The 14,384-nt window shown below is 45.1% G+C and overlaps 1 protein-coding gene across 6 annotated transcripts in view; it reads right to left on the bottom strand.

The window, feature by feature from the left end:
• Positions 1-14,384, bottom strand: part of PHF21B (PHD finger protein 21B) — a 176,132-nt gene that overhangs the window by 65,881 nt on the left and 95,867 nt on the right. For 4 of the 6 annotated variants that reach the window (XR_011810829.1, XM_072041399.1, XM_038173369.2 and 1 more), the window contains one exon: positions 743-1,066. The exons of the other annotated variants lie outside the window; for them this stretch is intronic. Coding sequence is in view for 3 of the 4 variants with exons in the window: in XM_072041399.1 (XP_071897500.1) it covers positions 743-1,066 (324 nt within the window). In the remaining variant the exon portion in view is untranslated. The remainder of the gene's footprint in view (positions 1-742; positions 1,067-14,384) is intronic. 6 annotated transcript variants of the gene reach the window in all.

Here is a 14,384-nt window from a genome sequence, read left to right as displayed (position 1 = left end):
TCCACTGGAACAGCTTCAAGTATCCTTTCAATAAAGCACAAACACCTTCAATGAAGGAAACTATCCAGCGTGAATACAGAGGAGAGATCCCAAGTCGAATTCCCCATGCAGCTACCTCGATGTAAGCAAGGACATCATTAAGGACAGTGATGCTTCGGCAGGGACAAGACCACTTGGTTCCCCAGGTGGCTGGGTGTGCTTTCCCTGTTGCCAGAGGATGAAAAATGGGATGGCCATTCACTCACTCCTGCGTTTCGGACAGGGGGCTAACTGAGCACCCCGAAGCCTTAAGCCTGTAACATGAGGTGCACTTACAGACGTGTTCAGTCAGTTTGCCCTAATTCCTGCTATCCTCTTCCTTCCCCATCTTTGGACTCACACCCTGAGCCTGTGCACACACCAGGTACACCGCCACAGCCTCTAGTGCTGAAAGGAGGCGAGAGATTTTGCTCCGAGTTGGACACCCGAACCTTTCAGCCTCAGAATCACGCTCCGACTTCACAAGCTTCGCTCCCCGCCTCCCAAGCCCCTCGGGCTGCAGCAGCCCCTTCCCCACTGGGGCCATACCCTGCCCCTCAGGGCTCCCCCCGCCCCCAGCCACCCTGGGGCTCCCCCACGTCCCCGTGGGCCACCCCCTGCCCGTCTCCCGGAGGCCCCTCCCCGCCGCCGTGGCCCTCCCGCCCACAGCCCGCGGCGGCGGAGCCCCCCGCCTGCTCCCGACCCCGGCCCCGCCCGCCCTTACCTGTGCCCGGGAGCCGAAGTCGGGCGGGCGGCGAGCGGTCGCCAGCCGGGCTGGGGTCTGCAGGTTGATGGGGGAGCTCTGGGGGGGCTCCACGCCGCCCAGCCCGCCGTTGAGGTGCGCTGTCACCATCGCGATGGGCGCCTTGGCCGGCACGACGGAGATGGCCAGGTTCTGCGCGGGGCTGCCGCCGGGGCTCCCGCCGCCGCCGCCGGGTGCCTTGAGGAGCGCCGGGACGCCGCCGCCTCCGCCGCCGCCAGGCTTGGCGCTGCCGCTGGCGCCGCTGCCCACCAGCAGAGCCGCGGGGCGGCTCCTCACCGCCAGCTTCTGCCGGGGGAGAGGAGAGAGAGAGAGAGAGGCGCCATCGTCACCGGGACGAGGAAGGACCGGGGCCCCGCCGCCCGCCCGGCCGTGTCCGAGGGCGGCTGCCGCAGGGTGGCGAGAGGGGGAGGCCGGGCCAGGGCTCGTGGAGCAGAGCCCTCCAGCTGAGTTCCTCTTGGGCTCACCCCAAACGCCGCCCGAGCCCTTTCTCGACTCCCCTTAAACTCTACCTCTTCTTCTTCACAGCGCTGCTTTCAGGTTGCTCCAGAGTGGTTCCTCTCGTTTGTATCACCAACACCATCTAGGTAGGGTATCTCCTCTAAGCACTGTTTGAGATTTGTACAGCCACTGTGAAGCTGCCGTCTGGTGTCCGCTACTGCTGCTGTCTGGTACTTAATCCTGCAAAGGCTTCTGCCCGTATTTAACTTTATTCACAGCGTGGTCCTGAATTGGCTTTAGTGAAATTGCATCTACTGTGTAACCTTCCAGGAAGGTTCCACATTTGTAGGTCTGCTGCTGTACTAGCAAAGCCATTAAGAGTCTTGTCTACTTGATTAAAATACTGCATATATGTGTATGCGTGTGTGTATAAACACACAAGTGTGCTTAGTTCTTTTAAAAACGAAGACTGAAAACTGTTCTGGCCATAAGCAGAAGCTGTGTAGTACAAAACAGATGTTTAAGGAAATACCTACCTTCTTCCCTTTAAACCTGCTATATACTTTGAAGCTATAAAGCCTTAGTGGTCACACATGTTTGCTCTAGGGACCGTAGGTTTTGTGTTTGTATGAAATTAAAAGCATGCATTTTATTAGAGATAGCTGCTTCATTTTTATATAAAGAAACATTGTGGGTTTTTTTTCTTCAATACATCAACATTATTCTAGTAACTGTGACTTCATAGAAATTGTTTGAAGCTTTGTTTGGTTTTGTTTCATGCTTTTTTTTTTTTCTCCATTAACCTAACAGTCATCCCAGGAACCAATGGCAATGCTTTCCATATACTATGCTACTGTGTGTCATAGATCTTTTAAAGAAGAAGGGAGAATCTTTACTCTCAGCACAAAATTACATCTGTCTGTCAGTTTTAAAGTACTTTAGTGAAGGTTAACAGCTCAAGTGCATTTAATGTGTGTGCAGAAAGTTACTTACGACAAAATTCTGTAGAACTTGCATTTATCTGTTCCACTGGTGCTCCTTGCACTATCTCAGTGTCCTGGTAGTATGTTGTTCCAGATGCAAAACTACTGCATGCAGGACAGCTGAACACTGCCTCTTCCCAACTCTACTGAAAACTTCCTTGCATGGTGGCTTACAGCACAGTACAAAGCTTTCAAGTTAAGATTTCAGCTTTGTGGTTATGTCTTTGTTTTATGTCACGTGAACACCGCTAAAAGCTTACAGATGGCATGAAAACACCGTACGCTGTTACAGGGATGTAAATCCATTACTTAGAGTCCAGTGGAGTTAGTCCAGGAGTGAAATCCTAGTTCTGTTGCAGACAACCAGAGTTTTACTGCTGACACCAGTAGCCCTGTGACTTCTTTTTTGTGCAGCTAAGACTACTCTGCCCCTGAGGAGCCCATGTATTATTAAAATATATTTTAATGTTTGTCCCCCAAAAAGCAAACATATAGGTTACTAAATGAATGAACAACTTATGACAAATATTTGGTCTTATTGCACTGATTGCATATTTTCACTTAAATAAAACTTTTAATATGTAATCTCCTAATGGCATTAATACAGCTTTGCCTTTTTTTTCTCAGGCAACAGAAAACATCAAAGCAAACAAATCTCCAAGATCCCAAAAGATCAATATGTGGTAGATCAGTCGTACAGGCAAGTAAATAAATAGATTATTACTTTCCTGACAGAATTTAATAGCTAGTAATTGTTTTTTCTCTCGTTCCAATAGGGGAAAATATCCTGAGAAGTACAAAAGCAGAAATTCTGCAAACAAACAAACAAAATAAAATCACTACTCAAACAACCATCTGTCTATTTTCTGCCGTTCTCCCTACGTACATTAACAATGAGTTAGTTTTGTGACTCTTTGCACATGATACGTGTTAGTGTTTTGTCAATAAATTGAAAAAAATGTCTACGTGTATTTATGGAACAAAAAAAATATTAAAGGAAGTAAGTGCTACTGCTTGCTTCAAAGTCTAATTTGAGATAAACATTAAACACTCAATGTTGACTGTTCACCTCCTAGTGGAAAGCTTATGTTTTAATTTTGGTTCTTGACCTTTTGGGGGAAAATACAAAAAATACATGAATTCTGTCCCTGGGCTTGAAAGGACCAATCCACCCATGCCAGCTACTTCCACAGGGATCAATGGTATACGAATTTTATTTAAATAACTGCAAATTGTAGAAATTGAATATGAAAGCATACACAACAGATCAGGTGTTCCAGATAAGCTTCCAAAAAGGAGTTACAGAAACTGGGGAAACAGAGATATGGAATCTCTTCTGTGTCTCAGTTAATAACTTTCTGGAAAAAAAAAAAAAAAAAAAAAAACCTTCAAAAATGTCCCCCTTAATCAGATTATGCTAGTAAGAGAAGAGAGAGAATGCCCTTTTTCTTTGTAATGATCACTTTTACTTACAGAATCATAGAATGGCCTGGGTTGAAAATGACCTTAAAGATCATCTAGTTTCTACCCCCCTGCTCTGGGAGGGTTGCCAGCCACCAGAGCAGGCTGCCCAGAGCCACATCCAGCCTGGCCTTGAACGTCTCCAGGGATGGGGCATCCACAACCTCTCTGGACAACCTGTTCCAGTGCCTCACCACCCTGTGAGTGAAAAGCTTTCTCCAAATTTCTAACCCAAATCCCCCGTTTTAGTTTAAAACCATTCCCTCTTGACCTATCACTATTGTCCTATCACTATCCACACATATAAACAGGCGTTCACCCTCCTGTTTATATGCTCCCTTCAAGTACTGGAAAGCCGCAATGAGGTTTCCCCGGAGCCTTCTCTTCTCCAAGCTAAACAAATCCAATTCCCTCAACCTTTCTTCATAGGAGAGGTGCTCCAGCCCTCTGATCATCTTAGTGGCCCTACTCTGGGCCTGTTCCAAGAGCTTCATGTCCTTCTTGTGCTGGGGGTCCCAGGCCTGCACGCAGTACTCCAGGTAGAGGTCTCACAAGAGCAGAGTAGAGGGGGACAATCACCTCCCTTGATTTGCTGGACACCCCTTTTTTGATGCAGCCCAGGACATACTTCTGGACTGCAAGTGTGCGCTGCTGGTTCACATCCAGCCAGCTTATTTTCCAAGTCCTTTTCCACAGGGCTGCTCTCAAGTTCTTCTCCCAGTCTATATAAATACCTGGGATTGCCCCAGCCCAAGTGGAACACCTTGCACTTGGCCTTGTTGAAACTCATCAGGTTCTCATGGGCCCACTTCTCCAGGTCATCCAGGTCTCTCTGGATGGCATCCCTTTCCTCTATTGTATTGACAGCACTGCTCAGCTTGGTGTCATCTGAAAACTTGCTGACGGTGCACTCAATTTCATCATCTATGTCACTCATAAAGATGTTGAAGCACACCGGTCCCAAGACTGACCCCTGAGGGACACCACTTGTGACTGGCCTCCACCCAGACAACCACAACCCATTGGCTGCGACCAGACAACCAATTCTTTATCCACCTAACAGTCCATCCTTCAAATCCATACCTTTCCAAATTAGAGAGAAGAATGTGGTGAGGGACCATGTGAAAGGCTTTGCTTAAGTCCAGGCAGATGATATATCCATCACCCTTCCTTTGTCCACCGATGCCATCACTCCATCACAGAAGGCCGCCAGACTGGTTAGGCAAGATCTGCCTTTGGTGAAGCCGTGCTGGCTGTCTCAGATCACCTCTTTATCTTGTGCATGCCTTAACATGTCTTCCAGGAGGATCTGCTCCATGATCTTCCGAGGCACAGAGGTGAGGCTCACCGGCCTGTAGTTCCCCAGGTCTTCCTTTCTCCCTTTCTTAAAAATGGGAGTAATGTTTGTCCTTTTCCAGTCTCCATGGACTTCACCTGACAGCCATGATTTTTCAAACATGATGGAGAGCAGCTCAGCAACCACATCAGCCATCGCTCTCCACACCCTTGGATGTATACCATCTGGCCCCATGGACTTATACACATCCAATTTCCTTAGGCAGTGCCAGACTTGTTCCACAGTCACACTGGGTTGGAATCTGCTCACCTTACCATCTCCTTGAGGTTCAGGGTCCCAACAGACATAGGAAACTTGATCACCAGTGAAGACTGAGGCAAAGCACTTATTGAGTACCTCAGCTTTTTCCATGTCTGAGGAAGTCAGTTCTCCCATCTCGTTTATCAGAGGGGGAACACTCTCCTTGGCCTGCCTCTTCCTGCCTATGTATCTGTAGAACTCCTTGTTATTCTTCACATCTCTTGCCGAGTTCAGCTCCATCTGTGCCTTGGCTTTCCTGATCCCATCTCTACGCATCCAGACGACACCCCTGTATTCCTTCCAGGCTACACAACCCTGCTTCCACTTCTCATACACTTCCCTCTTTTCCATCGGTTTAAGCTGCAGGTCCTTGCTCAGCCGTGCCAGTCACCCACCTCCTTTGCTCAATTTCTTCTGCTGGAGGATGGAATGCTCTTGCGCTCTCAGAAGGGCATCCTTAAAGAGCTGCTAGCTCTGTTCCACTAATATGCCCTTAAGGACAGTTTCCCAGGGGAAACCAGCCAGTAATTCCTTAAGCAGCTGGAATTTTGCTCTCCTGAAGTTCAGGGTCCTGACTCTGCTTTTTGCCAGACCCATATTCCTCAGAATCCGCTGTGCCACTACCACAGAAGATGCCTGGGTAGCTGAAATCCCCCATCAGGACAAGAGCTTGTGAGCATGACAGTTCTTGCAGCTGAAGCAAGACCTCATCAACAGACTCCCCCTGATCAGGTGGCCTGTAGCAGACCCCAACCACTACACGTCCTTTACCAGACCAATCCTTGATTTTCACCCACAAGCTCTCAACCTGGTCATGGCTGTTTCTCAGGTGCAGCTCTTCACAATCTATCCACTTCCTAACATAGAGGGCAACTCCTCCTCCCCTCCTTCCTCACCTATCCCTTTTGGACAGTTTGTAGCCATCAACAACCATACTCCAGTCATGGGAATCATCCCACCAGTTTTCCATGATAGCAACTACATCATACATGTAGTTCCCTACTGGTGGCCTCCAGCTCCTCCTGTTTGTTACCCATACGGCGTGCACTAGTGTAAATGCACCTCAGCCGGGCCACCTTTTGGGAGGGAGAAGCCTTAATACCCTCTTGACGATACTCAGGTGTTTCCATGGTTACCAACCTCTCATCAACCCTTGTGTCCTTCCTGCAAAATGTTATGTCACCCTCATCCTTCACCAAGACACAAGACTACGAGGTCTTGCTAGCACATTCCTCACCCACAAGAACTGGCATGTTACATTCAGGCTCCTTTAAAGTGTTCCCGTTTCCACCCCCACCCCCCTTCATACCTACTTTAAAGCTCAATGAGCCCTGCCAACTCCCATCCTAAAATCCCTTTCTGTTGGAGGAAAAAGCTATTCCTGTCTGTTATCAGCTGGCCTGGTCTCATGTAAATTGACCCAAGGTCAAAAAAACAAAACCCTGCCGGTGATACCAGGCTTTGAGCCAATTATTAACCCACTGGCTCATCATGTCCAGTCCCTCCTTATTTCCTATAACTGGAAGGATAGAGGAGAACATGACTTGTGCTCCTGAACCCTTGACCAGTTTCTCCAAGGCTCTGAAGTCCTTCTTCATAGCCTTTAGGGGAGTTCTTCCTATTTCATTGCTGCCTACTTGAAACAACAAAAGAGGATAATAGTCCATGGGCCATACTAGCGAAGGAAGTTTCTTTCTTACATCTTTAACCCAGGACTCTGGGAGGCACCTCCCTTTGTAGCAGGTCTGTTCTGCATATCGGGCCCTCCGCTCCCTTCAGCAGTGAGTCACCAATGACAATGACCCGTCTTTTTACTGAGGAGGTTTTATAACCCCATACTTCATACCCCCATGAGGGCATTGAAGGCATCAAAGTGCTGGCAGACACAGAGACACAAAGATTATGATATGAGAGGTTAAAAAAATCCTCAACAAAACCTACATCTGCTGTATTCTATTTCTGCCAGTTTAATTAAAAGAATAATCATAGTTTTTAAAGAGCGAAAATCTTCATTTTGAGAATCAGGGAGCATAACATATTCTCTGATACTTTTGGAATGATGAATAATAAGAAACTAAACATGCCTTGGACACCGCAATGGAAAACATGCTGATATAATGGAAGGGAAGGAAGGAAGGAAGGAAGGAAGGAAGGAAGGAAGGAAGGAAGGAAGGAAGGAAGGAAGGAAGGAAGGGAGGGAGGGAGGGAGGGAGGGAGGGAGGGAGGAAGGAAGGAAGGAAGGAAGGAAGGAAGGAAGGAAAGCATTTGGGACTGTTAGTGTTAGGTTAGAGGTTGGACTCGATGATCTTGAGGTCTCTTCCAACCTAGAAATTCTGTGATTCTGTGATTCTGTGAAAAAACTATTGGCTCTAAATGCTGGAAAGCAGGTCGCTGTTTCTTATCCACAGCATAACAGTCCTCACAATACACCAATTTTGAAGCAGCGCCTTTTCAATAGCAACACAACTTTAATTTTCACTGCAGGATGCCACAGGCAAACTGGAGTTTGAAATATGTATGCCAGTCACATGCAAACACACCACAATGTGCTGGAAAGCTGCCGCTTGTTTATGATTTCCTATCTTGCATGTGGCACAATCTCAACTACTCAAAACAGAGCTAATATTTTTTCCATATGTATCAAAATAGCCTAGGCCCTTCTATTTCTTTTCCCACGTAACCCCCCTTCCCTCCTTTCCTCTGCAGGCTTACAGGTGAGAAGCCAGCTTTTGCCTCTCCCATCACAAAATGGAGACCTTTCCGCTCAGGGGATAAAGAAATGCAAAAAGCCATGGGAGAGAGGGGCTGAAGAGACTTGTGCTGTTGTGATACCCACCCTGAGCAGCACAATACATGGCTGCACATTCTATAGCCGGGCTCCACACGGGCAGCACCGCTGCTTCTAGCGTGAGGTTGCAATTTCTTCATTTTTCCTCTGCTGCAGTTTCTATTGCTTCTTCAAATCCATACCAAGCTGATGCCAACTTTATTTTGCACATAAATCTCAAATAAGAAGAATCTGGTCACGTTCTTCAATGGGGAAAGACCCTGCTATTGGCTACTCTTCCCCGCGGCAGGGATTTAAAACAGATGCGTGCCTCCCAACAAACCCTCATGTTTTCCTAGTAAAATGTGAGACATTCAAGAAGGACCTAAAAAGCACTGTCCATCACATTTATATTTTAACACCTGTACTGGAGATAGAGACTTCAGTCCATTAATCTTTTGAGAATGATACTCTCCTGACAAAGCAGTTTCTCTGTGAAAATTTGCAATTGTTTTCACAGCAAGATCAATTCTTTTCCTTAGCAGCCCTGTGGCCAATACAAAATATCTAGCATAACCCCAAGAGTTTATTTAGCTTGCAGAAGAACAGCAATCTACTTTCAAACCAAAATGATGGCTTATCAATTAATAATTTGTCACTAAACATTTGTCACTAATCTAAAGCCCTGCATGGAAAACAACTGAACAGACTCCTCCAGCAAGGCAGGCCATGACCTCTGTTAATTTACTCAATTGTCACAATAAAAGTTACTCGAACAATGGAAATAATATTCTGAGAGTGACAGCACACAAATAAATTGCAGACAGGCCACCAGCCATGGCACTTCAGTACAGTGTTGTAGGATTTTGTTGCAGTCCTATGAATTTCCATGAGCTTATCATACATGTCCAAGCTGCTGCTTACATGCACCCCTTGATGCTGCCTCATCTGGGTTTTAATTCACTGCATGACTACTGAACACTGAAGCAGAAATGAGCGGAGTTTAGGCTGAGTGTGCATATGCATACATATGTGGGTACTGAAAGGAGCCTAGGGGATGTTCATGGAGGAGCAGGGCCCCGTGGCCTGTGTTTTGTCTCCGGGCTCCCACAGAAAAATGCTTCTCATTGCATACAGCCCCGAGCAAGAGGTTGCCTGTGCCCAATGACAGGACAACATAGTGTGCTTCTGTGCAACCAAGACTGGGGACACTTGAGTGGAAAAGTTTCACATGCACGTTCGTAAAACACAGCATTTTGATGTAAACTGCTCAAGTGGTGCAGCTGCAGAGTGGGGGAAGAAGGAGAAGAAGGAGGAGTAGAAGGAGGAGGAGGAGAAGAAGGAGAAGCGTTTATAAGGAAGCCCAGGGTAGTTGCTCCCACCAGTTTCCTCCCCATAAACGACCCATCAGAAAATATTTTTAATGAAACCTTCCTCCTCTTCCTCCTCCTCCTGCTCCTCAGCCTGGTGCTATGTGGAGTGGTGTGGAGCCCCCTTGGCTGCTCCTCTACCATCACCTAAGAAAGTCCATTCAAAAAAAATTTAAAAAGCTATAGATGAGGAAGTAGTGACTTGCTGACTGTGTGGAACTCGGGTGTTACTTTTGGGCAGGGGGATTCCAAAAACTACCTGAGGCAGGTATGTGAGTCACTCATACTCATGGGCAGCACTGCGCTGCATGGGGATTGACTTTTGGGCAAGCAGTGCTGAGTGGAACATGGAAGCAGAGAGGTTTACATGTGCTGAAGTACAATCACAGTATTATTGTTTTAAAGTTTCTTTTGTCTGATGGTCTGTTGCTTTCTTCTCTTTTTTTTTTTTTTTTTTTGACAGCTTGCTCCCTGCCATCAGAAGAATGTATTAATTTTTCTCTACCAGATCCCAGTTAATTAGCCATTGCTGCAGCAGGCGCAAGGAATTAAATTCAAAGTGAAACTCATTCTAATCAAAACTGCAGCAAACTGGGGGTTTTGTTTGACTTTAACCAGAAAGTCAGTTATTGTACCACTGATGCACATACCACATTACCAGCTGAGTGCTTTCAGCATTCCTCTATCAGTGTGAAATATTTAATCGGTGCAAGGATCCAATCAGTGAAGCAGAGGGGAATCTAGTGTGTGCATTAATTTACTTTCAGCTGAAAAGCAGTAAAGCAGGTCAGAAACATATAACCTTCTCCCTTCCCCCCTCCTCCTTACCCTCCCAAACAAATGCACAGCACATCATGAGAGTTTTGGCGGTGGGGGAGGGAATGAAAGCCACCCCGGATGAATTCAGATTGGAGAGTCAGACAATAAATTACCCGTCTTGCCAAAGAACGACAAGCGCTGCTGGGAACATAAGAGAGGAACAGCCCCCTCCCTAACATAACCTCAAAAATCCCCTTGCAAATTAATTACATTAGGTAATTGTTTTTTAATCTTTGACTCTTTCTAAGCTAAAAAGATGGCTGAATGATTAGTCCTTCTGTGTATGACGTTAATTAGAAAGAAAGCAAATGCCAGGAAATAATGAATCAATTTTTCTATTAAGGTGCAATGGCTCTGGGTTTTCTGACCAGGCATGTTCTCCAGAAATGGCTTCCATTAATATTATTAGTATTAAAAACCTCATTTAGAAGCATTACCAAGCTCTTTTACACATCAGCAATTCTATATATTGCAGAAGCATATTGTAGCTAAACAAAAACTTTTCCCACCATCAAATTTCCAACCTATTCTCTGAAGACCAGCAGGGTGCTTATCTCCATGAAACCCAGCAAGACTATCTATACGCGATTTTCTTTCACAAGGGACCATTCACAATGTAAACGTGGCATGAACAAAACTTGCACACCCTTACCAACCGAACTGCCGTGCAGAAATGCAACAACAGGCAACAACTGAAGTTGCACAAAAAAGCTCACCCCGGCTCACCAGGCTGATGTCGCCAAAACTCTGGGGATGGCTGATCTCCTGGGCAGGGCAGGAATGAAGAATTAGCAGATTTATGTTAAGGGAGAAATTTCAAGAGTGGTAAATACCCTGATAATGGAAACAGTGGGCTTATAAAAGCACATACTCACTCAAGTGCAATTATCCTTTAATTTCTGAAGCCATTAAACAGCTTGCTGATGAAAAAAAAAAAAAAAAGAAACAAAAAATCACCACATTTTCAACTGTATAGCTGACTGGCAATCCACTCGTCAAAGCTCTGAATTATCCGCTTAGTGACTTGTAAACAGCAGTTTTTAACTAACAAGGAGTAGGGGAGAAAGAGGACGATATTTAATGAGAAAAGTCAGATTCATATGGTAGAACGTTCTGGAAGTGCCCGTGTGTCTTGAAGGAGAGGAGGAGGAGGAACTGGATTTTTTTTTTTTTAATAACCTCACAAATAATCCCTCCTCCTTTCTCTCTCTCAAACCATGTCAATGATCAAGGAAATGAGAACAAGGCGCTTGATTCACAGCTGACTCTCCTTGTTACATCAGATCAAGAAGGAGCAGTGTAACAGGGGGGCTGATTTCTGCAGGGGAAACAAATCTACAAGCTGGCATTTTGTCTCCTACTCCTATTAATTAGCCCACTTTTCTGTCAGGAAAAGAGCTTTTAAAACTTGCAATAGAGTTACCTATATACACAAGTGTGCCCACTCATGTACACATATATAGGAAATTTAATATTATGCATGTGGGATAAACCTCTCCTGAAAAATCCTCAAGGACAGAGTGACTTGTTTCAGATTTTATTTGATGGATGGATCTCAATTCTTTCCCTTAATCCCAAGAAAAACTGCACAGTACACCACTAATAGTGAGATACAGTCCCTGCTAAACCCCCCGTTAATGATAGCCTTTGGATGGGCTTCATTGTGTTTGGGATTGGGTCCACAGGAGCGAGGCTGCAGCTGAGCCTACAGAGCTATGAAACGCTAATTTTAAATCCAAACTTACAACACAGAAAAACTTGGGCTTGATCTTTGAATAAACCAGAAAGCATGCAGGCATCCTCTTGGCAGGTCACACGGAGATTTAAATGGCTCCCTGCTGTGTAATGCGGGTTCTCCACTAGCCCCAAAGCTACTTGCCATTAGCAGCTCAAAATTCACATCCTTTTGCTGTTGCCAGCTCAAGTTTCCCATGATTTGTCACGTCCCAAGCATTCATAAGGACTGCATTCTTCTGGTGTATTTAATGATAAAAGAGAAGAAAAGAAAAGAAAGGAGAGGAGAGGAGAGGCGAGGCGAGGAGAGGCGAGGCGAGGCGAGGCGAGGCGAGGAGAGGAGAGAAAAAAGAAAAAGACGACACAAACACACACAAAAACAAGTCTCCCCAAACATATATACAAAAACCAAAACCAGAGTGTACACCATATAAACACTAATGTGTTCCTAATTTAAGTTTTGAAAAAACAAAGGCAGAGTGATTAAAGGCCAGGAGCATGCAGCTCAGCATATGGAGCCACTGTAAGTGCCCTAGAACAAGTTGAATGTTCCCATTGTGTGAAAGACTCATTCATTATAGCTACAAGATGTAGTGCAGCCATTTGCATTTTTAGAGGGGCATCTTGTCATTTTTAGATAAATCATGGGATCCAGACCCTTTTAAATAGCATCAAAGCCCACATTTCTTGATATCCTACCTCCCTTTGTTTTGGTACTCTACTTCACTGTTTTCTTTTCCTCTGTATGAATGTCATTAAATTTTGCATTCTATGTCTCCAGACCCATACGTGAACTCAGGGGCTTCTGGTTTTTGCTTAAACATATGTGTGACTTCCTACAATCAAGCAAAGCAAAAAGAGATGCAACTGCATGCAATCAGAAAAACAAAACAAATAAACAATAAATTAGAGTAATTTATTATATCCAGTTCCAAATCCGCTACCTCCTGATTCACACTCCATTCCTGCATCCTCCTTCCCCCGCCTCCCTACCCCAGATCTAGTAATCATTTCTTTGATTCCTCCCTCTTCACACCATCTTAAAATTAAATTTGCAAATGCACATTTTCCTTGGTGTGGCAGAAAGAACTGGCAATACTATTAACTAAGCTAAATCCTTTTTTCTTTTTCTTTTTTTTTTTTTTATTTTTTCTTTTTCCCAGATAATACAGAATCTTCCTGAAATGAACAAATGTAACTGTGAACAGATACAGACTTCCCATGGGATCAAACCATCAGTTCCTCGGTATACATATAAAGCAGAAAGAAGTTAAATGGTTGCATTTCCCCCAAGGGAAGGCAGAGCATCAGTTGTGAAGTATTCCCATCAGAAATTCTAGATAAGTTACAAAGAAAAAAAATCCCTGCCTCCTCTCCAGAACTCGTATAGAAATTTCCCCAGGACTTCTGCGTATGCACATTTCATCCTGACAAGCATCAGCTTTTAGTATTACTGCATTACTCGGGAGTGATTACTGTTTTCCAGTGGCAGGCATATTTGCATGTTGCTCATGAAACTGCTTGGAGCAACCTTTTAATTTTCCAACGCCCCAAAATATAGCTTTGGTGAAAGTAAACAAAGCACACCCACAAAAAAGCCCAAACTGAGTGCCTCCATTTAGGTGCCTCAACCCAAACCCAGCCACTTGTGCCCACACGGGGAGCTGCCAGCTGGCACTGAAGCAAAGTGAGTGTTGGTTTGTGGCTTAGGCTGAGCTCAAGATTTTGGTGCAAAACCTGAAGTTCGGAGGACAGGGGAGGAGGACAGCATTATGAACAGGTTTTTTTGGAAAGCATGGGGCTAACAGAGCTGTCGTTCCACCAGTTTTTATATTAGCACCCCCTGCTAATGAAGAGCCCATATGTCCTTTCCCAGGATCTCTGAACACCCCAACATCATTCATTGAAACCCCTTTGACCCAAGAAAACCTCTTCAGAGGTGGCAGCTCAGAGTACACCCATGGAAAGAAGCTGCAGGAGTTAAAACTGAGGCCAGAGAGACATGGTTACTTGACATAACAAGTCAAAATCAGAAATTGTACCTTGACATCACAAACCCCAAACTTTGGTCATCCAGACAGCACCCTCTACTCCCTCTTCCTTCATATTTGCTTTAGTTGCACCACTTCATTTATCATGTCAAGGTAATTTTCAAAACCTGGACAAATGGCTATCACCTGATCAAATATACTCCCTTATAGAAGTAGAGGGTACTAGAAATCAGGAACTCCAAGCTCTCTCTCATGTCTCCAGACCACTGTACAATTTGCTACTTTTTAAATGGGGAACATACAATGATCTAGCTCCTCTAGTGACATGGCTATTTTAGACATTTAAAAAAACAAAACAAAACAAAAATTATTTTCCCCTTCATCTCCCTAGTCTGACAAAGAATGCTGTGAAAGTACATTCATGTGAAAAATTAAAAACAAAC

This window comes from Anas platyrhynchos, chromosome 1 (assembly GCF_047663525.1).
Source record: "Anas platyrhynchos isolate ZD024472 breed Pekin duck chromosome 1, IASCAAS_PekinDuck_T2T, whole genome shotgun sequence".
NCBI classification, from domain to species: Eukaryota; Metazoa; Chordata; class Aves; order Anseriformes; family Anatidae; genus Anas; species Anas platyrhynchos.
This window is presented reverse-complemented; position numbering and strand designations above follow the sequence as displayed.